This window comes from Macrotis lagotis, chromosome 1 (assembly GCF_037893015.1).
Source record: "Macrotis lagotis isolate mMagLag1 chromosome 1, bilby.v1.9.chrom.fasta, whole genome shotgun sequence".
Taxonomy (NCBI): Eukaryota; Metazoa; Chordata; class Mammalia; order Peramelemorphia; family Peramelidae; genus Macrotis; species Macrotis lagotis.
In genome coordinates, this window is record NC_133658.1 from 326766492 (window position 1) to 326790340 (window position 23849).

The 23849-nt window shown below is 43.4% G+C and overlaps 2 protein-coding genes across 2 annotated transcripts; one reads left to right on the plus strand and one right to left on the minus strand.

The window, feature by feature from the left end:
* The first annotated feature begins 2587 nt into the window (after positions 1 to 2587).
* Positions 2588 to 7515, plus strand: RPL35 (ribosomal protein L35). Its single transcript, XM_074211595.1, has 4 exons — positions 2588 to 2688; positions 3512 to 3648; positions 4235 to 4316; positions 6457 to 7515. Exons 1-4 carry the CDS (start codon positions 2686 to 2688, stop codon positions 6604 to 6606), a joined length of 372 nt encoding a protein of 123 aa, XP_074067696.1. The 5' UTR covers positions 2588 to 2685; the 3' UTR covers positions 6607 to 7515.
* WDR38 (WD repeat domain 38) lies at positions 2953 to 19856 on the minus strand. The gene is made up of 9 exons (XM_074199455.1): positions 19686 to 19856; positions 16727 to 16847; positions 14357 to 14473; positions 11182 to 11279; positions 10474 to 10554; positions 8411 to 8539; positions 8178 to 8327; positions 7415 to 7462; positions 2953 to 7099 (listed from the first exon to the last, which is right to left on the minus strand). Exons 1-9 carry the CDS (start codon positions 19854 to 19856, stop codon positions 6854 to 6856), a joined length of 1161 nt encoding a protein of 386 aa, XP_074055556.1. The 3' UTR covers positions 2953 to 6853.
* Between the last annotated feature and the right edge of the window lie 3993 nt (positions 19857 to 23849).

Genomic DNA, 23849 nt, shown 5'->3' on the forward strand with positions numbered 1-23849 from the left:
AATATTTTTGTACAAGTGATGTTTTTACCCCTTTTCATGATCTCTTCAGTGTATAGACCCAACAGTGATATTGCTGGATCAAAGGGTGTGCATATTTTTATTGCCCTTTAATTCCAAATTGTTCTCCAGAAAGGTTGGATGAGTTCGCAGCTCCACCAACAAAGCATTTAGTGTCCCAGATTTCTCACATCCCTTCCAACATTGAACATTGTCCTTTCTGGTCATATTGGCCAATCTGAGAGGTGTGAGGTGATACCTCAGAGATACTTTAATTTGCATTTCTTTAATTAGTAATTCCAGTGCTCTCCTAACAGATCCAGCTTGGAATATGTTTCCTATTTCCCTGGAGTATCTTTTCCAGGAGTCCATACAGTCTCCCAGGATTTAAAACACAACTTGCCAAAAGGCAAAAATGAAATCCAGGTCATGATCATCCACTAATATTACAAAGTGTGGGATTCACAAAGAAATTAATACAAAAAAAGGGAATTGGGAGAGGTGTAAGATCATGTGAGAGACACCAAAGATCTATGTGAAGGCCCAACAGTCTTCACTGGGTGTGACCCAGAGGCACCAATTTCTTACTTTTCTTTTATATGCTGGAAAAAGCTTTGGGTACTTTTGGAAAGCAATCCATATCTCAGAGACTAGGAAATGACATCCTCAGTGGGAGAAAGAGCAGTTATTATTGTCATTTGACATTCATGAAGTGCCCACAGCCTGCTGGGTACTATACCAGATATAGAAACAGCCTCTGCCCCTGTCTCTGTTGCTTAGCATCGACTGACTGGTAACTACATATTAAAGATGTTAATTGCAGACAGGTTCTGTGTGTGAGCCAGATAGAACCAAACAATTTCCAGGAATGAAGTAGTATCAGACGATCCATCCCAGTAAGGAATTTAGAAACTGTTTAAATCCAGTTCTTTCATTTTTAGAGCTCAGAAAAGGTGACTTGCCCAAGATCACATAAGGAGTAAGTAATGAAGCCAGCATTTCCAAATCAGGTTCCAGATATCACAAAATATTGTCAGAGGACATTGCTAGAGAGTTTCAAAAAAGCTATCTTGTCTTTCCACATCCCTAAATGATGGTTTGGGAAGAAAAACTAAAAAGTCAAAATCTTGCCAATTCCTTGAACTCTGGTCCAGATCCCTTCTATCTCTAAAGTAAGTCTAGTTACAGGAAATAAAAAACATTTATGTAAATTAATGATTCATAATGATGTACTTTATTATTTTAGAACTTTATAGTTACAAGAAGGCATTAGAAATGAAATGAATGGATCATTGAACTGAGAGTCGGTGGGCCTGGATTTTATCCTCAACTCTTCTCTAGGCTTGAAACTTTTGGGGATAGATTTTAAGAAACTGAGTTTTAAATTCAGTTATTATCTTTATCTGAACTTCAGTTTTCTGAATTTCTTCAAAATCAAGGGAAGTCTTAATGGGTCTTCCCAGGTCCTAACATATTCTCTGCCTTAGGAGCCTTTTTCCAACTCCAACATAGATTCTATATCTTAATGTTCTCTATTTTAATATTTCTTAATTCCACATCTGTTATCTAGGTCACATTCTAGAATTCTCTGCCACTTGTGTGATCTTCACCCTTTTACTTCTGCTGGCTTTAGCTTCCACCTCAGTAAAAAGGTGATTAGATTAGAATCTTTCCAAGGTCCTTGACGCTATCGTGCTGTTACTGCTTATGAGTCATCCCCTAGAATGAATCAATCAGCAAGCACTTATTAAGCACTTATTTCAGGCACTGAGATAAGCTCTGGAAATACAGACAAAAATGAAAGTCACCACCCTCAAGAAACTACATTCTCATGGGGGATGCAGCAGGTACATTTGCAACTTCATATAGAGCTATAAGAGGTGTTTGTTTTTTTAGATTTTTCAAGGCAATGCCTGGATTCCTTGAAAGCCATGGTTTTTTTTTAGGTTTTTGCAAGGCAAAAGGGGTTAAGTGGCTTGCCCAAGGCCACACAGCTAGGTCATTATTAAGTGTCTGAGTCCGGATTTGAACTCAGGGACTCCTGACTCCAGGGTCGGTGTTCAATCCACTGCACTACCTAGCCGCCCCCAGCGTGTGTTGAAACACAAAATGAATACTAGGCCATTGTGGGTGAGAGTGCATTAGAAACTGCTAAAATGCAAAGGATTCAAGTAAGAGTTTGGTTTGAACTGAGTCTTGAAGTGTAACAAGGGATTTGGAAAGGAGGGTGGGGGGAAAGACGGGGACACTGAGCTGTGTGGGAGTCAGGAATGCGTAAAAAATAATACTGAAAAGGTAGGATTGATTGATTTTACAGAAGGAAAAAAAAACAGACCTTATATTACCCTAAAGATGAGGTCCAAGTTTAGAGAAATTCGATGGGGGAGGAATCAAGCGGGACTTCCAGGGGAAAGAGCCTAAAAACAGGTCTTGAAAAATGGAAGAAAGCGCTAGAGCCTCCCTGGCTTCGGCCGTGGGTGGATGTGCCCCAGTAGGCCGCCTCCTCACCTGCTTCCGCCTCTTTTCTTTTTAACTCCCCTTCTTGGCGGACTGTACTATTCTCTGCACACACTCCCCTTCTTACCCTCGACTTGGTCGCGCCCGTGACCCGGTAGTAGTCCTCAGGGCCGGCCCCTCCCCTTTCCTCTTTCTCCTCGGAGCCGGCGGTGGAGTCTCGCATCCGTGATCATGGTGAGTTCTGCGCGGGGAATCCGTCGCCATCCTCGGGTTTCGGAGGCTCCCGACCCGCGCCGCATCCGAGGGTCTCCTGCCAGAGCTCCGAGGTGGGGCGGCCCAGGTTCGCGGGCCGGGGCCGGAGCCGGGCCGCGCCACCGACTGCGGCGTCCGGACCCTTCGGCCTCTCCGCCGCTTCCGGCCTTGGGGAGGGAAGAAGGAGCGTGGGGCTGGCAGACGCCCGGGTCGCGGCCTGTCTCTAGGCCCCGCGTGCCTATTGGGGGAAAAGCGGAGGAGTGGGCAGCCCGGCCAAGTCCCTGCGGGCCCTTTCAGCTTTGACAGGCGCCATCAAGTCACTAGAATGGGGAGGGCCACGAGGGCGAACGGCCTGGACAGTCTCGGGAAGCTCATTTGCCCAGGCTTACTTAACCGGTCTGTGTCAACAGTGGATCTTGCTGCTTGTAATTCTGCCTGTGATTACCCAATCCTTTACTGTTTTCTGAGAATTCCTGTTTTTTATTTAAATGAAACCTTAACTTGAGTTCAAAATATTTCATGACTAGTTAGCTTATGTGACAAGTTAATCCATTTTGATTTCAGATGGAAAGAGTTGGAAATGGAGGGATGAAATAATTATTCCTGCTGCTTAATTGTCTTACAGATTTGTGCTGAGAAACTAAATGATAAGTGATCTGAAATTGGTTTTTTGTAGAGGAAATGAACCCAAGGTTCCTCCAGTAAATGAAGTCATTCCTGATTGGAAGCTTTTTGCTTTTCTTCAATCCTCAAGCTTGATTCCTTTTTCTGATTAAATTTCTATTCTCTTTTGCTTCGACATTAGGCAAAAATCAAGGCCAGGGATCTTCGTGGGAAGAAGAAGGAAGAGCTACTTAAGCAATTAGATGATTTAAAGGTGGAACTTTCCCAGTTGAGAGTGGCCAAGGTCACAGGAGGAGCTGCATCCAAACTATCTAAGATGTGAGTATCTTCAATTTCTAGAGAAACATAGCAGTGAAGTTGATTTATGTCATTTGCTGCTCTTCTGGTTTTCAAAGAACACTCTGGAAATTATTAGTTTATGATTCAAGTTATGGAAAATATGCTTTAGATCTGGAAAGCTGGTTAGAATGAATTGGACTGAGTTGAGTCTTGGTTCTACCACTTAAACACCTGCATGATCTTGGGCCCTCAGTTTCCTCTAAAAGGAGTATGACTAACTGGTCTTTGGATTCTGTCTTCCAAAATCTGATATGTTTTAAAGAAGTCTGTCTATGAAGTGGCAAAGATTGAGAAATAGTCTTATTACAGTAGAAAGATCCGTTTCTGTCACGGGTTTCAATTTCCTTCAAACATGAAGTTGTATCTTGTTGCTTCCAATCTCATTTGTGTTCTGAGGTCTGTTTTATGTTCTTAAGATTAAGTAAAACATATGTTTCCAGCAAATGTTGACTGAGTACTCTAGGTTTTGGTGCTAGGGTAGATTACTGGTATCCTCAAGTATGTAGGACAGCATCACAGCCACCCTGTCTTTCTCTCCTCATAAACTGAAATTTCATTATAACAGCCGAGTTGTCCGAAAATCTATTGCCCGGGTCCTGACTGTCATCAACCAGACACAGAAAGAGAACCTCAGGAAATTCTATAAGGTAAGCTGAGCTTGGAGGAGTTGAGTGTTTATCTTGTGATTGAAATGAACTGCAAGACACACCCAGCACTCCTCTTAAGAGAAAGTGTGAATTTGATCTTGCTACAGAATTCTCCTACTGGGAAGCATTAAGAACTGGTGTTTTTTGGGGGTTTTTTTAACTCAGTAAGCTTTCCAGAAGGTACAGTTTTTTGCGTTTCCCTGTCTTTAGCCTAAGCTAATTTGAATGGAACCAGGGACTTAGGTCCTAGAAAAAGAAAATTGCAGGGTGGTATGGATACATAGGAATTTTCATGCCAGTATAATAAAAGTAAAGGTATTTGCTGATAGAATAGTTAAGACTAAGGAAAATGGGATGGACTCCTATCACTGAGTAATTTTGAGCCAAGGCTGGAGCTCTCTGGGCTGGGCAAAGTGATTTGTGATACAGTTCATCTAGTTCAATCCATATCTAAATAATATTTAATAGCTGTTCCTTTATCCTCTGCCTGAATATTTTTTTTGGTCAGTCCATTTGACAAGGTTTTTTTTCCCTTTCTAGCCCACAGTGGGTAAATGTTTATTAATCACTAACTGTGCAAGCCACTGTCATTGAACCTCAAAAGGAACAGTTTTTGCTTTCAGGTACCTTAGATTACATCCGATAACTATAATAGGGACGGGTTAGTTAGTAGATGCAAACTAATTTGAAGGGTGAAAGGATAGCATTAGACTGAAGCAGTCCAGGCATGCAAAGGTTGCAGAGTGTTAAGATTAATAACAGCGTTGTACCTGGGAAGGATTTTACAGGTAGATCATCTCATCCATATCCTTATATTTCAGGTGAGGAAACTGAGGTCTGAGAAACTGAGTTACCCAAAGTCACACAGGAATTAAATGTCAGGCAGAAAATTAACCCAGGTCTCCCAATTCAAAAATCATTAACTTTTCCATTGCATAATTGGTAGGAGTCTTGAATGTCAAGCCAGCAAACAGCTAGTTGTTCACTTTGGCCAAAATGAGCTTGAAATAATTGGAACTTAGTCTGGAGCCACATTCTGAAAGGCTGAAAAGTTTGTTGCCTGTATCTCCTTGGTATGCCCTGAAGATTCTTGATTGAGCAAGATCTCTACCTTGGGAAACTGGTTTTGGTAGCTGCATAAAATTAATAAAAAATGGGACTAGGAAAGGTGCTGAGAGCCTGGTAAAAGAGCATGGGAATAGGAAGGATATCTTGCAACATGAATTTCCGAACAAAAGCTTCCAGCAATTAGCTGGTTGGCTAGGGTGGGATTAAGGGAGAGGGAAGCATGAAGGTTTAATCCTTGAGCCTGTAAACCTGATTACTTGGGAACATGGTGGTATTCTCAGAATAAATTGGTTTCATCTTCCACAAGTCTTTCAGTATTTGAAAATAGAATTTAAGTGCTTTCAGGTTAGATGCCTTTAAGTCAGTCTTAAGATCTGGTGTGATCTGTAATCATCTCACCAACTTGGTCAGCCATTCTTCCAGCTAGCACAGCATTTAGTGTAGTAAATTACTTCCCTCAATTTGAACATTTCCATTTGTGCAGTTGGGGGTGAGAGACTTCATGTCATAACCATTTATTCATGAAACTCCCCAATCAGCTGAATGGTATAGAAGAACAATTGGCTTAGTGGGTGTTTAACTCTTGTCTCTAACTATAGGAACTCAAGTCACTTCTGCATCCCCTTTTCCTTAGCTTTAAAACACAGCAGTTAGACTAAGGAGACAGCAGGGTTCTAAAGTAAATGGACCTGGTTCAGATTCTACATGTAATTATACAGCTGCCTATCAGGCAAATGGGAAACTTGGATTAGTTGAATGAGGTCCTTTCCAATTCTAAAATTTATTTGTTTAAAGCCAGCATGAGGTGGCTTTTCTTTGAATTATAGTTCTGCCACTATGACCTTGGACAAGTAACTTCTCTTATTTGAACCTAATTTGCAAAACTGATTTTGAACTACATTTTAAAGTTCCCTTATAACTGACTTTCATGATTCAATAAACCTTGATTAGAGAGTAGCCCTTTTCAGGAATTATCAGAGTGAATTCCTTCTGGTTTCTTTGGAATCTCTTCTCCCAGGTTTTATGCATTATTTATTGCCTTGAGGGTCATTCCTTGTTTTCTCAAAAATAGGGCAAGAAATACAAGCCCCTGGACCTTCGGCCCAAGAAGACCCGTGCCATGCGCCGCAGGCTTAATAAACATGAGGAAAGCCTGAAGACTAAAAAACAGCAGAGGAAAGAACGCCTGTACCCTCTTCGAAAATTTGCTGTTAAGGCATAATTTGTTCAGGTGCTAATAAATAAAAACTTAAAATTGTTATAACCTGTGAAATACTGCAAAAAACTTAACTCTTAGTCCCTTTTAAGAAACTGAGGCTGGAATATGTTGACTCTTTATTGATTACTGTGTAAGGTACTCATTTCTTAAGAAGACTTAAGTTTCTCTTGATAGTTGCTTTTTTGGGGGTTAACCCAACGTTAAACTGTTTATCATGTGGCTTGGGTCTTAAGAGTTTTCACTTTACTCCTCAGGTGGAAATGGTGTTGCTCTTAGTTTTCTTTGTTGTGGCTCCTGATTCCAAGAAATGTAGATTTGGATTGCATGTTTCAGTGGCCTTGATGTAGTTGTTCCTTAGAGCTGACTTCTGGGTGGCTGAACAGCCCATCTGATAACTCTTGGGATATTCTCCAAACATTTGTTGATCAGCCGACCCTGAAACCAACAACTTCCCATCTGGGGTGAAAGCACAGACATGCGCCACCTCTAAAACTCCCTGTTAAAAAATAAAGTAGAAACTGCCCTGGACTGGGAGCCAGAAGACTTGATCTCAAGTCCCATTTCTACCACTAAGTAGCTGGATGATCCTCGCAAAAGTCACTTCTGATCTCATTCAGTTCTCTTTATGAGGTTTGGACTAGATGACATTGAAAATTCTAGCTTTGCCATTCTATTAAAAACATTAATTACTTGTCTTGCCACATGATTTGGATGTTCCAGGAAACAATTCATTGATTATTGAACTATATATAACTTGCAAATTTAAATAATACTATTTTCTACCCTCACATGCCCACCTGCTGTATCTTACCCTCAGGCTGTCGGTACATTTTCCACTTGTACAGTCCCAGATCTTGACCTATTTAAAAAGGTAAAAAAAAGTCAATAAAGAACTTGAAAGACTTGACTTTAGGTCCTACAGGAAGAACATGTGTGAACAATTTTTATATACAGCCTTATGTGCTTTTAAATTTAGGTTCTTGTTACAGAAATGATCTGAATGTTGAAAAGCAAATCGGTTAAAATAGGCTAAATCCGTGACAAGTTGTACACATTTCTTAGGAGGATAATAATGGTGTGTACTTGGTCTGGTTTTAACATGCTGTGGCCCTAGGTAATATCTTTTCTTCACTTGAGACCTGTTTCTGTCCTCACATCAATTAAAATTGGACCAGATCCCTTCTAAGCTCTCCTAGGGATGAATAGAGAATAATGTATCTCTGATGTGTCTACTGTGGCTGGATGAAGTCTGAAAGATGTTGTAGAGATGTCTGGCCACAGTCAGGAATAAAGCAGGTGAGGTGGTGGACAAGATGAAAGCCATTTAGGCCATTCCATAGTGATAGCTGCTATCTCCCAATTTTTGAGCTTCAGGAATGTTTAATAAGCTCTTTTAACTACCCCAAGTCCCTTATCTTAGTTTGAAGCCTTCTCCCTTAGACTGAAGGTCAATAACTAGAGGCAGGATTTCAATTCAGTTCAGTCAGCACTTGGTCCATAATACCAGACACCTGGGGTAGGGTAGCCAGGGTCCTGGAGCCATATCCTAAACTGAGTAAAGAGGTCAGGATTACCATCTCGGAGTATTCTGAGCTAGCCATGAGAAGCCCATCAGCAGAGAAGGCCATGCTCTTCACCCAGGTCAGATGTCCTAACAGTTTAGCAAGGAGCTTTCCTGTCTCAGGCTTCCAGAGGCAGATGGTTTTGTCCCAGGAGCCTGAGGCCTGTGGGACAAGTGAGAGTGTTTTTGGCAATGGTCTTTTCTGAGAAGCCTTCCCTAAGGCAGGGGAAGAGACTCCCACCTTACCAGGATCCCAGTTGGGGAGAAGCACACACAGCTGACATTTCCTTTGTGGCCTTCCAATATTTTTTTTTTAATTTTATCCATTGTACGCAGATCCCAAATTTGGACTGTAAAATCCCAGGAACCAGTAGCCTGTCTCGAAAGAGAAGTAGGCAGCTGTGAGAACTTCAAACAAAGAACCATCCAATGTATGTTCTAAGATTTATCATTCTAGCAGACAGAGGCTACTGCTAGCTAACTTAAAGGGAAGGGATAGGAGAGAGCTGAGGCTTCATAAAGTGACAAGAAATCCTTCCCTCAGAGCGGGGGTGACCCAGAAGGGATGGAACCCTTCATGGTAACAGGTGATCAGCTGATAGGGTGAAGAAAATTCAGAGGAATCCAAGGTTATACAACCATTGCTAGTTTGACTCAATCTGGAAATTACTAGAGCAACTGGCCAACCTGAAAACAAGGGTAAGGCAGGTGAGATGGGAAGATGAGTGTTGAGATCAGTGTCTGGTTTTGAAGCCATGACAAAATAACCAGGTTTCAAATGACTGCTCTTGACCACATCCAGCCATTTTCATAGACTTGAAAAATTTGTTAGGTTAGTAAAAGATTAATGTACTAAGACAATTCCACATGAAATTTCAAAATACAATCACAAAAACTGGAGATTGTAACTAATATAAAAATGACTACTACATAAATTTATAGTTGACATACCAAAGGAGGAGGGTTAAAAACATCTTGTAACTAGACAAAAAGAAAAAAACTAAAGAAATAGAAAGATTGGTCCAACCATTCTGGAAAGCAATTTAGAACTGTATGCAAAAACTTAATGCATGCTCTGAACTCAGCAGGTGTATACTACCTCAAAGACAAAAAAGGAGCCATTTAGAGAAAAAAAAGCATTAACTATTGTAACAATGAAACATTATTGTGCCCTGGCATAAGGACCAAACCTGTAATTTCCTGGTCAGCAGGTGGTGTAATGAATAGCCAGTCAAAGGAATGACAAGCCCAAGGGTCTTCCTTGCTCTGAAAGTGAGAAATGAAACTACTTCTCATGTGCTGTTGCTTATATAAACTGCACCATATAAAATGAAAAAATATGACAAAAACCTGGGGGGAAATTGTAGGAATGGATGCAGGGTGAAGTTAGCAGAACTAGGAGCATAGTTTATAGTGACCACAATGTAATGGAAAATAACTGGGAGTTAGGGAAAAGAAGTCTGTAATGGCAGTTGTACTTTACAATTCCTGTGTGCAAATTCCTAATTATCCCACACCTACATTCACATTTGAACTCAGATCCTCCTGACTCCAGGGCTAGTGCTCTGTCTGATGCCCCACCTAGCTGTCCCAATTGGGTTCACTAGTAAACGACTTTATCTATAAAGCATTTCCTACTTAGCAGTGTTGTACCCAAAGTCAGGGGACACTGAGATGAAAACAATATGTCAAATGGAAATCCAGATAAAATGTTCTAGGAAAACCAGAAGTTTGGAAAGAAAGCTTTCATCTAAGGAAAGGGTAGAAGTGGGAAGGTGGAGGGATCAAAAAGGATTAGAGGCCCTGAGCTAGAGTCTCTAAAAGTTAGAGAGATTTTTCTTAACAGCAGAGGAAGAATGCATTCCACGCATAAGGGTAGACACTGTAAATTAGCAAGAAGCAAAAGTCTTTAGGTTGAGATTTAAGAGCAACTATTCATCTAGATGTCTGGAACGTTGGTTTAAAAAAAAGTCATGAAATAAAATGGGATTGATGAATTGTAGCCTAACTGGGAGATTTCACATGCCAGGTTAAATTTATGAGGGCCTGAACTAGAGAAGTAAAGACAGGAGATGCATGAATGAAAAAGCATGTTTCGCATGTGCCAGACTGAGCTAAACAATGACATACAAAGGATGTTGTGGGAGGCAGAATCAACAGAACTTGGCAAGTGACTGGATTCAGAGGGAGGGGGTTGCAGGGGAAGGGGGTGTGTGAATAAAATGGAGGAGTCAGTTAATCCATACAAGGAAAACTACTGAAGGTCAAGGTGCCCACCCCTGCATGTGCTGAAGAGAGGTCACACTTACAACATATTCTGAATTGGGAGAAAAGTCACTGCTTTGGATAGCATCCCGATGACCAAGGAGTTGAGTAATGATTTTGCCTGTCTAAAAACAAGGAAAATCTGCCTGAATATATACATCAAACTAGTTTACTTGTAAAGGAGAAACATTAGAAGTGAGAGGTCAACTAGTTAAAGATCAACTAGTTTAGCACCCTCATGGAGTCATGACTTGCCCCAAAGTATCATACCTAAGTCTTCTGTCCAGGACCCTTTCCACTATGCCCTGCTACCTCCTAGATACATCCCATCAAAAATTAAAGTTATAAAGCAAGACTGCCCATTGTCACCACTTCTAACATAGTTGAGAAATCTTAGTTCTAAAATCCCTTTCAGCTCTAATAATTTTTGTGTTCTAATCTTTCCTATGCTAAAATCTGATTAACTTTCATTCTTTAGAGACTCCTAATACTTAAGATTTTTCTATTCCTTTCAACTCTCTTACCCCCAGTGAAATGTATTTAAGGGTCTCTTTGTAGAATGATACCTGATGAAATGTATACAAGTGTTCTCTCATTTTGTGAGTTTGGTTTTAGTGAAATCTATATTAGCTGAGTTTCCTGCAATAGACAGTGTTAGGACTTCTTGCGGGGGGAAAGTCTATTCCTGGGAGCCTAGCTCTTTATACTCCAATCCCCACCTCCACACCCAGTCTTGCCCCATATTCCCATACCTGCACTTCCCAGAGTACAGCCTTTCGGTCCCAGCCTCCAGATACCAGCTGTTTAGAGTCTGGACTAAAGCTGACTGTTTCCACACCCCGGGAGTGACCTGGAAAATCCCAGTGCAGGACAGGGTACATGAAATAGAAACAATTAGCCCCCAGCAATGGCCTCCTGTCCAGTCTGTGGCATAAAATGAAGGGCACAAGGCAGAAGAAAAGTGGTGATTGAACTCTTGCCAAAGACTTGGTGGAGTGAGTTTTTAAGTACAAATGTTTGATATACCTTAGAAGGTTGGAGATAAGAGCCAGATTACAAGACTTACTGTGTGACCTGGGATCACCTAATCATTTACCTCCCAAAGATTTTATGAGAATGAAAGCACTAATTTCTCACACTTAAATTTGGGATTCCTTTCCAAGGGACAGTCAGTCATTCTAATGGGGATGTCTAACCCCAAACATAAGAAAACTTACCCTGGCAGAATGGATAGATGAAAATAATTTGTTCTAATTCTATGCCACATAGTTTTAAAAGAACATAATAAGCTGATGCGTGTTCAGAGGAGGGGGTGAACAACAGCCTTGAGTTCATTTTATAAATAATTAACAGAAAGTATTAAATAGATGTTTTCTATGTGCTAGGCATTAGTTAAAATCTGGGGAGAAAAGGACCAATTGAAGAAACTGGAGATGATAATAATGGGCAGGTGGGGTGGGATGGGGGAAGAACATGATCATTGCCTTCAAGTATTTGAAAGGTCATCACCATATAGGAGATGGATTAGGTTTCTTTTGTTTGACCCTGGAGGAGGAATGGGTAGAAGCTGAGAATGAGGCAAGTGTAGACTTGATGTCAGGAAAAATCTCCTAACAAAAGTTATCTCAAAAGCGGAATGGGCTGCCTCAAGAGGTGTTGAGTCCCCCACCCCAAGTCTTCAGGAAATTGTTTCCTTTTGAGTGGAATATTCTCCAATAAAACCGTCTTAGGGTTAATATTCCTACTGAAGTTCTTTCAGGGTTAAGAAATATTAAAGAATATATATATATTAGGTTTTTGCTAGGCAATGGGGTTAAGGGGACTGCCCAAGACCACACAGCTAGGTAATTATTAAGTCTCTGAGACTGGATTTGAACTCAGGTACTCCTGACTCCTGGGCCAGTGCTTTATACACTGTACCACCTAGCTGCCCCTAAGAATAAATTATCCTTAAACTCTAAACTGGAGGCTCACTCTTCTAACTTTTGATCAGGCTATTTTTACTGACTAGGAGGATAGTAGAAGACCTTGCATACTCAGACATTATTTCATTTAGATAGACATAGAAGGTCATTAAAAGCCTTTTGGATGTTCTCATCTGGATGATGAGGTAATATTTTATGAAACCTTTCATTCTTTTCTTTGTTGCTGGGGTAGATTTTTTTTTTTTTTTAGGTTTTTGCAAGGCAAACGGGGTTAAGTAGCTTGCCCAAGGCCACACAGCTAGGTAATTATTAAGTGTCTGAGACTGGATTTGAACCCAGGTACTCCTGACTCCAGGGCCAGTGCTTTATCCACTACACCACCTAGCAGCACCATGGGGTAGATTTTCAAAAGTAGATTGTAACTGAAGACTAACCAATGAGTCGACAGAGAGAAACAATAGGAAGGAGGAGGGAATTGAGTTAGGCCATATAAGCTTGCTTGACTGTCAATTTGGGGTGGCTCTTTGATCTTCATTACTCTTGTAAGCTTTGGAATGTGCCCTTATCTCAAGAAAAGCCAAAATAAACTTTTTTTTTGCTCAGTCTTCTCTATATTTTTAAAGTGGATTTTTATCCTACACACCTTCATTCTCGAAGAGGACTAAGACATCAGGGAGTTGATGCCATGACATGCAAGAGAATTGAATTTGAGGAGGTGCTGTGCTAAGTCTCCAGCCTCATTTTCTCCTCTGGAACCATCTGTGATCAGGTATGGTATAGTAAGATTCCAGGTACTTGAACATGGGTCTTTGGACTCTAAAGCCAGTCTTTTCACCTCAGCAGGACAGAACAGGAGACCTGGACTGGAATCCTGAGAAAAATGAGTTTGAGAAAAGCTATGTTCTTAGTTTTGCCAGCAATTAGGAATAAGTGACTTATCAGGTCACATAGCTAGTTTCTGAGACCAGATTTGAATTCAAATTCCTCCTGATTCCAGGGCTGGTGCTGTATCCACCATGCCACTTAGTTGCCCTGAGAAGTTATGTTATGACCTAACCTTTTAACTTTTTAAAATTAATTTTAAATTTCAAGATGACAGAGCCATTGTCATCCAAAGTCAAGCATTTGTATTCTTTAAGTTCAGTGTCTTTCTTTGGAATGAAGGGAGGAATGAACCAAGAAAAAGAAAGCCTACAGAGGGGTCTCCTTTTAGGAGCAATGCGTGCCATGGAATTCTCTGTGGCTCCAAGAGGAACCATGAGCTCTCTCTACCCTCCTGGTTTCTCTTCTGATTCTGGACCTAGACACAGCCTAACTTCCTATTGTTTATCATAGCATCACAGGAGTTAGAGCTGGAAGAGATCTGAGAGATTATCGAGTCAAGGGAAGGAAAACAATAGTTCCAGAGTCAAATCCAGCCTGCTGCCTATCAAACTAAGAATGACTTAGGTTTTAAGATTTTTTTTAAAAACTAAAAACCATTCTTAGCTGTATCTTCTTTTTCTTCTTGTTCACTCAATTTTCAGTCATGTCTGACTCTTCATGATCTCCTCCAGGGCTTTCTTGGCAAAGAGGCTGGAATGGTTTGCCATTGCCGTCTTTGTTTATTTTACAGATGAGGAAACTGAGGCAAACAAGGTTAAGTGAGTTGCCCAGGGTCCCACAGTTAGTAAATGTCTAAGGCCACATTTGAGTTCAGGAAGAAAAGTCTTCCTGTCTCCAAGTCCAGGGCTCTAAACCTAGCTTGAGGGATGTACAAAAACAGATCTAGATTGGGCCTCAGATCATAGTTTGCTGACTTCTAATCTAGACCAATGCTTTCCTTTTACAGCTGAGAAAATGAAGACCCAGAGAGGTTGTCACTTGTTTAATGGCACACAGAAATATTAGAAAAGGATTTCAAATCCAACTCCTCTGATCCACACCAAACTATCTGAAACCAGTGGTGATCCCCTGGTCCCAGGACCTTCCTCCCCTTTTCTCCCTCCCCAACACATCACACCTTTTAGAACCATGATGCACTTGGTGGTTTGGACATCCCATAGCCGGACTGTGCAGTCACGAGAGGCACTTGCAAAAAGTTTTCCATCAGGAGAGAATCTGCAGAATAGCACTGGACCTGTAAAAGAGAGAAAGAATAGAACTGGACCCCTCTTATAAAGAGTTCACAATAGAATTTAGAAGAACAGGCTCCCTCAGGAAATAACAAACTGTATAGGCTCCAGGAAAATATGCTCCCTATGGCCTTTTCTGGAATAGGGCACAGATGAGGTCCAATATTCTGACTTCCTGCAGGTCAGCTAAGTAGAGAGCATCCTCTAAGGCTGAAGGACTTCAAATGCTTCTTTCAGTCCCAGCTAAGAGACTTCCTGTAAAATCTGAAAAGTTAATGACCTATTGGGTCATAGGAAATGAGATTTTTGGATGGGTCCCTTTAGACTTCCCCATTTTGCAGAGGAAGAAATTGAGACCTAAGAAGGAAAGAGGCTTGCCCAAAGTAACGTAGCTAGTAAGTGATCCTAACGATATTTTACTAGTATTCAATTAGTAGTCCTACTGTGCTTCTCCCCTGGTAAACTCCACCTAGAGTACTGTGCCTAGTACTGTATGCCACAATTTTAGGAAGGCTACTGACATGGTGGAAGTGATCCAGAGGACGGTAACCTGAATGATGAGAGGACACTAGATGATGAGAATGGTTAGCCTGGCAAAAAGAAAATGTAGTGGGGACAGGAAACTTAGGTGGCAAAGTGAATAGACTAAGGGGCCTGTACTCAGGAAGAAGACAAGACCTGAGTTCAAATTCTACCTCATACCCTCATTAGCTTTGTGCCCCCATGCCAAGTCATTTAACCACTGCTTCAGTTTCCTCATCTGTAAAATGAAAACAGCAGCTATCTCACAGGGTCATTTGGAGGAATGAATGAGATAAGATTTGTACATTGCTAAACAGAGTGCTACATAAACACTAGCTATTTTAACTAATATTACTGTCTTCTAGTATTTGAAGGGAGGGGAAGTTTCAAATGCTTGGCTCAGCCAAGCAAAACTGGGAGAACTGTGGAGAAACTGATTACAGAAAGAGAAATCTGCAATGGAATAAAACATTTCCTAATTAATCACCCACATCCAGAAGAGAAATGGGTAGTCTCAAAAAAGTGTTAAGTTCTCCATCATAGGACATCTTCAAATGAAGGCTGGATGACTAGTGGGGTTTGTTGTAGAGGAAATTTCTGTTCTGGAACAGGTTGGACCAGAAAGTCCTTTGAGGGCCCCTTTGGATCTGAGACTCTTTGATTCAGAAAACCTGCTTTTCATTCTTGGATCTGAAACATATTGGCCTTAGGCAAGCAACATTAAACGTCTACTGTGTGTAAAGACAATGAAGGCACAAAGGCAAAATGATAAAAGGGAGTCCCTTACCCTCAGGGAATTTATATCCTGACAGCAGTTATAAAAGTGACAGTCACTTCACACTCAACCACTTCCCAGCCTCTTTTTCTGTTTTGTCTTTACCCACGAGAAAACTAAGCTTGAGGGTAGGAACAATTTATTGGCTAGTATTTCTATCCCCAGCACCTAATACAGTTCCAAGCAGATAATCTGCACTTTTAAGGGCTTACTCTCTATCCATGCATACATCCATGCATCCATCCTTCCATCCATCTACCCATTCATCCAACCCTCCCTTCCACTGGGTAGAGGACCAGGCCTAGAGTCAGTCTGAGCTCAAATCTCATCTCAGACACTCGACACTTACTAGCTGTGAGATCCTGAGCAAGTCACTTAACATTCACATCTGGCCACTGGACTCACTGGATTTGAAGGTAGTTTCCTTCTTCATAAGCATACAAGTAAGTAAGGAGGAGTGGGTTGGGGCTCCTGGGCATGGGTGGTGTGATTGATGTAAATAAAAGGAAGTCAGGACCACTCCAAACTTCATTTTCTCCCTTCTTTTCCTTCCAGTAGAGGCTGTGTGTGAGTGGCAGGGCCCTACGGAGGGGACTTTGGAACAGAATTGTTAGCTCTTGAAGGGATCTGAGATCATTTAATTCTAACACTTACCTATTACGACCCCAGAAAAATTCAAACGGCAAGGACTATGGACCTAGAAACTCTGGAGTTCTTACTGTCCAGTTCCTCTCCTAAGGACAGCCTGAGCTCCGCAAAGGGCTGGTCTGAGAGTGCTGGAAGAAGCCCTTCCCCCCTCCATACACACCTTTCCCCCGGAGTGCCGATGCGGTTCCAACTAGCCACTGAAGCAATGGGGGAAGCTTGGCAGGGAGGGGGCTGTGCATCCCTAACGGTCTGACCCCCCTTCAGGAAGCTGTGCCAAGCGCAGGGCCCGGGGGTGATGGGGGGTGGGACGCACCTGTGTGGCCCTGCAGCTTCCGCAGCAAGTGGCCAGTCCGAGCCTCCCACATGTAGAGCTTGCTGTCATCACAGCAGGTGAGGAGGATCCTGGTGTCCGGGGAGAAGGCGCACGAATTAACCTGGGAGGGAAGAATTCTGTTGGATTCCCCTCCAAACCACCTGCCTCAGGGGCCAGGCTCCGGAGCCATTTCAGCTTTTCAGGACTCAGTTTCCTCATCTGCAAAGTCAGAAGGCTGAATTGAAATGGTCTCGAGAAAGGCTCTAAATCCCTGGTCGAGTTTTCATTTACTTGTGACCCATGGCAGCCTGGTCCACTTCATTCCACAATTTAATTCATTTTCAAAATTCCTATTAAGTTTGATGGTTCAATAATTTAATTCAATAATTCCACTCTCCAAGCTCCATGAAAACAGTGCCTTATGGGAACTTTTCCCTCAACAGTAGAGTAGCTGCTAAGTGAATGTTTTAAAATTTAGTTTAAAATGCTGGGCCCCCTCCACCTTGACCCTCCTTTCCCCCTGTCTATCTCTGTTTCTGTTTCAGTCTCTCTGTCTCGGTAGCTGTGTCTTTCTGTGTCTCTGACGCCACGACCTTAGCAGCATCTTATGAATTCAATCAACTCTTTTCATAGGATTCCCAAATCTTTATACCCAATCCTTCTGTTTCCAGCCTGACAGTTCTACATCAACAGCCACCTCCAGGACTTCTCTAATTGGGTTCCCATCTTCTAGATTTTCCAAACCATAATGCTTCTTAAAGCAGGGATCTGATCATGTTATTTCTCCTGCTCAGTTTTCAATCATTCCTTATTATCTCTAAAACTAAAATCCAAACTCCTCCATTTAGCATTTTTGAAACCTAAGTTTACAATGTCTCAAGACTACCTTCCTCCCCTTTTTTCACATGGCTCCCCTTTGTTGTTCCCCCATGTTTCAGTCAAATTGCTCTTTTCTTCACATTCATCTGCCCACATCACTCCCTTATGTCTACATCCCTCTTATAGGAAGCAGTCCCTGATCTCCCTTATTACTGACCTCACCAATCTCAAATTATAATACAAATACATGTTACATTACAAATACAAATACATGCTACATTTTCCTAGTAAAATTTCAGCACCTCAGGGCAGAGATTCCTTTCCTTTTGTCTCTATCTCTAGCATGGCTTGAATGCTTGTTGGATTGGACTGGTTGACTGGTTTAAAAGAATTTAGTTTTTGTTTTGTTTCTTTTAAAATGATTTTATTTATTTTGAGTTTTACAATTTTTTCTGTAATCTTGTTTCCCTCTTCCCCCCCCCCCCATAGAAGACAGTCTGTTAGTCTTCACAATGTTTCCATGGTGTACATTGATCTAAAGTTGAATGTGATGAGAGAGAAACCATATCCTGAAGGAAGAAAAATAAAGTATAAGAGCTGAATTATATAATAAGATAATGGGTTTTTTTTTTCCTGACTTAAAGGTAATAGACTTTGGTCTTTGTTCAAACTCCACAATTCTTTCTCTTTTTTTTTTTTAATTTTTTTCCAAGGCAATGGGGTTAAGTGGCTTGCCCGAGGCTACATGGCTAGGTAATGATTAAGTATCTGAGTCTGAATTTGAACTCAGGTACTCCTGACTCCAAGGCCAGTACTCTATCCACTGCTCCACCTAGCTGCCCTACAATTCTTTCTCTAGCTACAGGTGGTATCTAGTACTCCAAAACTGTCCCCAATTGTTGAACTGATGGAATGAGTGAGTCCTTCAAGGTTGATCATCATCCCCTTGTTGCTGTTAGGGTATACAGTGTTTTTCTGGTTCTGCTCATCTCACTCAGCATCAGTTCATGCAAATCCCTCCAGGTTTCCCTGAAATCCCGTCCCTCCTGGTTTCTAATAGAACAATAGTGTTCCATGACATACATAGACCATAATTTGTTCAGCCATTCCCCAATTGAAGGACATTTACTTGATTTCCAATTCTTTGTCACCATAAAGAGGGCTGCTATGAATATTTTTGTACAAATGATGTTTTTAGCCTTTTTCATCATCTCTTCAGGGTATAGACCCAGTAGTGGTATTGCTGGGTCAAAGGGTATGCTCATTTTTGTGGCCCTTTGGGGAAAAAAAATTAGTTTTAACAGTTCCAGTTTTCATGAACTCACATGGGAAATGCTTGGAGAATGATAGTTAGAATTGTTCCCATTTCTACACCAGATTTATGCTTTATAGAATTGTCTTCTCATATGAAGCCCGAGACAGCGAAGAAGACGGAAGCCAGGGGTGTGCGAGAGGCGGCCATCTCGCAGCGGTGAAGCCGCCTCCTGGCCAAACCCTGGGGCCGGTGGGGCCGGGCCGGGCCGGTGGGGCCGGGCCGGGCCGGGCCCCCCACGCCGCGCGGCCGGGGCCAGCTTCCGGGCCTCGCCGGGGGCGGGCCGGCTCGGCCGTGGGATTCGGCTTTTCACCGGGGCGCGGCCCGGGGGTCCTCGCGGGCTCCGCCGGGCCGTTCCCGGCCTCGGCCCGCCTAGGGCGGCAAGGACTTCTATCCGGGGGATGCCAGCGTGCCAGGTGTGGCGAGGGGGCGCGGGGCTCCGCGGGGGCCTGGGTGTCCGGGGCGGGGAGACTGAGACCTGTGCCCACAGGCGGCCCCTCCCCGCCCCGCCGTGCCCGGCTGGGGGCCCTGCTGGGGGCCCGGGAAGACGGCGGGGCGGGCCGCGCGGGGGGGGGGGGTCGGCGGGCCGCGCGGGGAGGGGGGTCGGCGGGCCGCGCGGGGGGGGGGGGGGTCGGCGGCCCGCGCGGGGAGGGGTCGGCGGGCCGCGCGGGGGGGGGTCGGTCGGGCCGCGGGGGGGGAGGGGGTCGGCGGGCCGCGCGGGGGGGGGGGGTCGGCGGGCCGCGCGGGGAGGGGTCGGCGGGCCGCGCGGGGAGGGGGTCGGCGGCCCGCGCGGGGGGGGCCCCGCGGGCGGCCCCCACGCCCGCTTACCTCCCCGCGGTGGCGGCTGAAGTACTGGATGCTGCGCACGCTCAGGGGCGCCCACACCCGCAGCGGGGCCGGAGGGGCCGGGGCCGGGGCGGCCTGGCGGGGGCTCCGCGCGCGGCCCCCCGCTGCGCCCCGGCCCGGGGGCCTCCTCCTCGGGGGCGCCGCCTGGGGCATGCCGGAGCGGCTCTGGACGCGCGGGGCGCGGCGCGCGTCTCCACGGAGACCGCCGCGAGGGGGCGCCCGGCCGGCCCGCGGCTAGCGGAGGCCTGGCGGGGGGGGGGGGGGGGGGGGCGGCCGGACCCGGGCCCAGACGCGGCCCCAGTACTCCTTCCCTGGCCGTGTGGCCTTGGGGGAGTCACTGAACCCCGTTGCCTTGAAAAAAATAAAAAAAAATCAAAATAGCGGCATGGGAGGTCGGGCGTGGCCGAGCAGCCACAGGCGTGAATGCGGCTTGGTGATTGGCGCGCAGTGTGCGGCTCCGGCTCGTATTTAAACTTGAACTCATCTAGAGCAACACCTTCATCTCACAGATGAGGAAACTGAGACCCGGGAAGTTTGTAGTGATTTGCCCAAGGCCACGAAAGTCATTTATTTTTTAGGTTTTTGCAAGGCAAATAGGGTTAAGTGGCTTGCCTAAGGTCACACAGCTGGGTAATTAGTAAGTGTCTGAGGCTGGATTTGAACTCAGGTACTCCTGACTCCAGGGTCGGTGCTTTGTCCACCGCACCACCTAGCCGCCCCCACGAGGGTAGTTGTCAGAGGCAGGATTTGACCTCTTAGGCCCTCTGACTCCAGAATCAGTGACTGCTCTGGAAGATTTTTGCATCTTCTCCGGGTGTGCCATGTGGCACCTTGCATGTTTCCTAAGTCTGCTAGAGACAAACCTATAGATGATCCACCTCTCTGCACTTAACAGCCGTCCGGAGACGACACACACATGCAGACTGCCACCAGACCCACAGCTGAGACTTTCCAGCTTAGAGGACCCAAGGTTACTTGCATGTGGTGTATGTGAACCAGCTTCTGATGCAGTCAGAATATGATAAATGCCATTTAGCTGCTAATACAGAGTGCTCTGAGAGACCAGAGGAGTTGTAGAGATTGCCTCTATACACAGCAAATGGGGGGGGGGGTATTGGGAGGGTGGTGGCATGCCGAGAAAGAAGGTAATGATTCCATCTTGCAAGACATGAAGTGAAGCGCTTGAGGCCTAGGGACCCAGACCCAAGATGGCTCTTTCTTCTACACTTTAAGGCTATTGTTATTCACTCCCTTCATTAGTGTCTGGTTCTTTATGACCTCATTTGGGGCAAAGATCCTGGTGTGAGCTGCTATTTCCTTCTCTTGCTCATTTTACAAATGAGGAGACTGAGGCATACAAGACTAAATGACTTGCCCAGGGTCATACAGTTAGTAAGTGTCTGAGACCAGATTTGAACTCAGAAAGGTGAGCTGACTCACTTTCTTCCTGATTCCAGGCCTCACATATGGCACCATTGAGCTGCTCATCTTGAAGCTTGCTCTAGAGGCTACAGCAGAATATATGGGGCCAGGCACTCTCTAGCAGATAATCTAATTCAATTTGATTCAACAATCTTGAAATGATCATAGTTGCTGTCAGATTGTAAAGCTCCTTGATAACAGGGACCATAGCCCTTTTGTCCTGACACCCAGGGATGCTTGCTTGCCAAATGTCAATAACTTCAGCTACAATCTAAATACCAGAATTCAAACCCACATTTTCTGAATCAAAATCTCTAATTTGGAAGAACACTTCAGACCCTCTGGCCCAGTCCACACCTCCAGAGAAATTCCCCCTACGGCAACCCCAACAACTTCTCAATTAGCCTTTACTGCCTACCACAATAGAGGACTCATTATGAGAAAAACCAAAACATTTTTAGATGTGGATGATTATTAGAACCATTTCCTAGTTATTCAACCTTGGGTAAAACTCTTCTCTATGAGTCTCTCAGCTTCTTCATTTGTAGACAGGCTCCTTCCAAAATCTACTATCCTAATAACCTTCCAAATTTCAATAGATCCCATGACCACGTGATATCCATCTCCATTTGTGCAGACTGGCTTTCAAACTTGGAATGCAGCCTATCATTTCTTTCTTCCAAAATCCTGATCTCTTTTTATGACTTGGCACAGATGCTATCTCCTCCATGAAGCCTGCACTGAATTTGCTTCTCCCCAATACTCCCTGCTAGTGCTCTAGAGCTTCCTCCTCAAATCATCTTGTACCTCAACTATCATCTATCTATCTATCTATCTATCTATCTATCTATCTACCTATCCCTATCTATCCTCATCTATCATCTATCTATCTATCCTCATCTATCTATCATCTATCTATCTATCCTCATCTATCATTTATCATCTATGTATCTATGTATCTATCTTCACCTATCATCTATCTAGCATCTATCTATCTATCCTCATCTATCATCTATCTATCTATCATCTATCTTCATCTATCATCTATCTACCATCTATTTATCTATCCTCATCTATCATCTATCTATCCTCATCTATCATCTATCATCTATCCTCATCTATCAATCATCTATCATCTATCTATCTATCTATCTATCTATCTATCTATCTATCTATCTATCTGTTAAATTCAACCAGAAGAATATGAGCTCCTTGAGACCAGGAATTATTTTCTTTCCTGTCACTTTTAATCATTACTGTCTTGCAAATTACTGTGCACATAGTAGACACTTAATACAAGTTGAATTGAATTACAATACCTCCTCCCTCCTCCTTCTCCCACTCTCCTTCCTTCCCTCCTTCCTTCCTCCCTCCCACCTTCCTTCCCTTCCTCTCTCCTTCCTCCCTCCCGCCTTCCTTCCTTTTTTATTCCCTTGCTACCCTGTTTTCAGAGCCTCTGCTAGGGGGCACCCTGGTTTCATGCACTGCCTGCCCCTGGAAGATTCTGCGGGAAAGCCTGGGCAGTACTGAGTGACCTGTATGACTGAAGGTCATACTAACTCCACCTGAGTCTGGCTCAACTACAACCAGGTCACACCTTCATTTCTACTACTTGGGCTGAAAAATTAACCCCTATTAGGGGGTTAACCCTCCTAAAAGATCCTTTGAAAAGGAGGGGCTTATTAAATGTCATTATTAATATTTAAAGTTTTTAAAATATTAATGATAGCAGTAGCATTCATATACTACCATAAGGTTTACAAAAGCACTTAACACATTTGATCCTCTTTTAACTCTGAGAGAGAGGTGCTATTATTATCCCTATTTTACAGATGAAGGCAAACTGGGGTGACTTGCCCAGGGTCACATAGCTAGTAAGTATCTGAGACAGGATTATGAACTCAGGTCTTCCTGACTTCAGGTTGAGGGCTTTATCCACTGGACCTCCCACAGTCAATCTTCTCTTTTATTTCAAATACCTACCTGTGTGACCTTAGGCAAGTTAGCTTTAATCTTGAAGTCTTCTTCCTCTGTGATATGAAGGGTTTAAATTAAAAATTGTTCTTCCAAAACTACAAAGAATAAACTGGCTCTCAAAGAGACATATGAGAATGTACCTCCCTCTAACTCTTTTTGGAAGGGGAAGTCCATAAGTGTGGAAAGCTGCATAAATTATTAGACTTTTGGTTTTACTGATTCCTCTCCCCTATGCCTTATTTTTTTATAAGGAATGACCCTTTGTGAGGGAAATGTAACAAGGGGAGATTTAGCTTATGTAAAAAAAAATGAGACATCCATCAAATTTTATTTTTAAAAATGAATGCTTTGGACTTGATAGTTTCTAAAGTGCCCTCCTTCCCTGATGTGGTATATTTATCTTTCTAGATCCCTTTTTAGTTCTAACATTCTTTAAGATTTTTTTTCTGAAGCTAGATAAGGTTCACCTCCAGTCTTAACATTTTAAATAGGAATTTGGCATTAACAAAGTATTTTCCACCTCAAAGGTGGAGCAATGAATAAAGTACCAGGTCTGGAATCAGGAAGCCTAACTGAATTCAAATCTGGCCTCACTAGCTGGGCAAATCACTTAACTGTTTTTGCCTCAGTTTCCTCATCTGTAAGATGAGCTGAAGAAGGAAAAAGAAAGCTTTTCTAGTATATCTGCCAAGGAAATCACAGATGGGGTCATGAAAATTAAGACATGACTGAAAAACTGAGTGACAA

Coding starts and splice junctions, on each gene's coding strand:
- RPL35 (XM_074211595.1), top strand. Junction 3,649..4,234: donor GCATCCAAACTATCTAAGAT/GTGAGTATCTTC, acceptor TCATTATAACAG/CCGAGTTGTCCGAAAATCTA. Junction 4,317..6,456: donor ACCTCAGGAAATTCTATAAG/GTAAGCTGAGCT, acceptor TCTCAAAAATAG/GGCAAGAAATACAAGCCCCT.
- WDR38 (XM_074199455.1), bottom strand. CDS start 19,856: ATGCCCCAGGCGGCGCCCCCGAGGAGGAGGCCCCCGGGCCGGGGCGCA. Junction 16,848..19,685: donor TCAGCCGCCACCGCGGGGAG/GTAAGCGGGCGT, acceptor CTTCCCTCCCAG/GTTAATTCGTGCGCCTTCTC. Junction 7,100..7,414: donor AATGTACCGACAGCCTGAGG/GTAAGATACAGC, acceptor ATTTTTTAACAG/GGAGTTTTAGAGGTGGCGCA.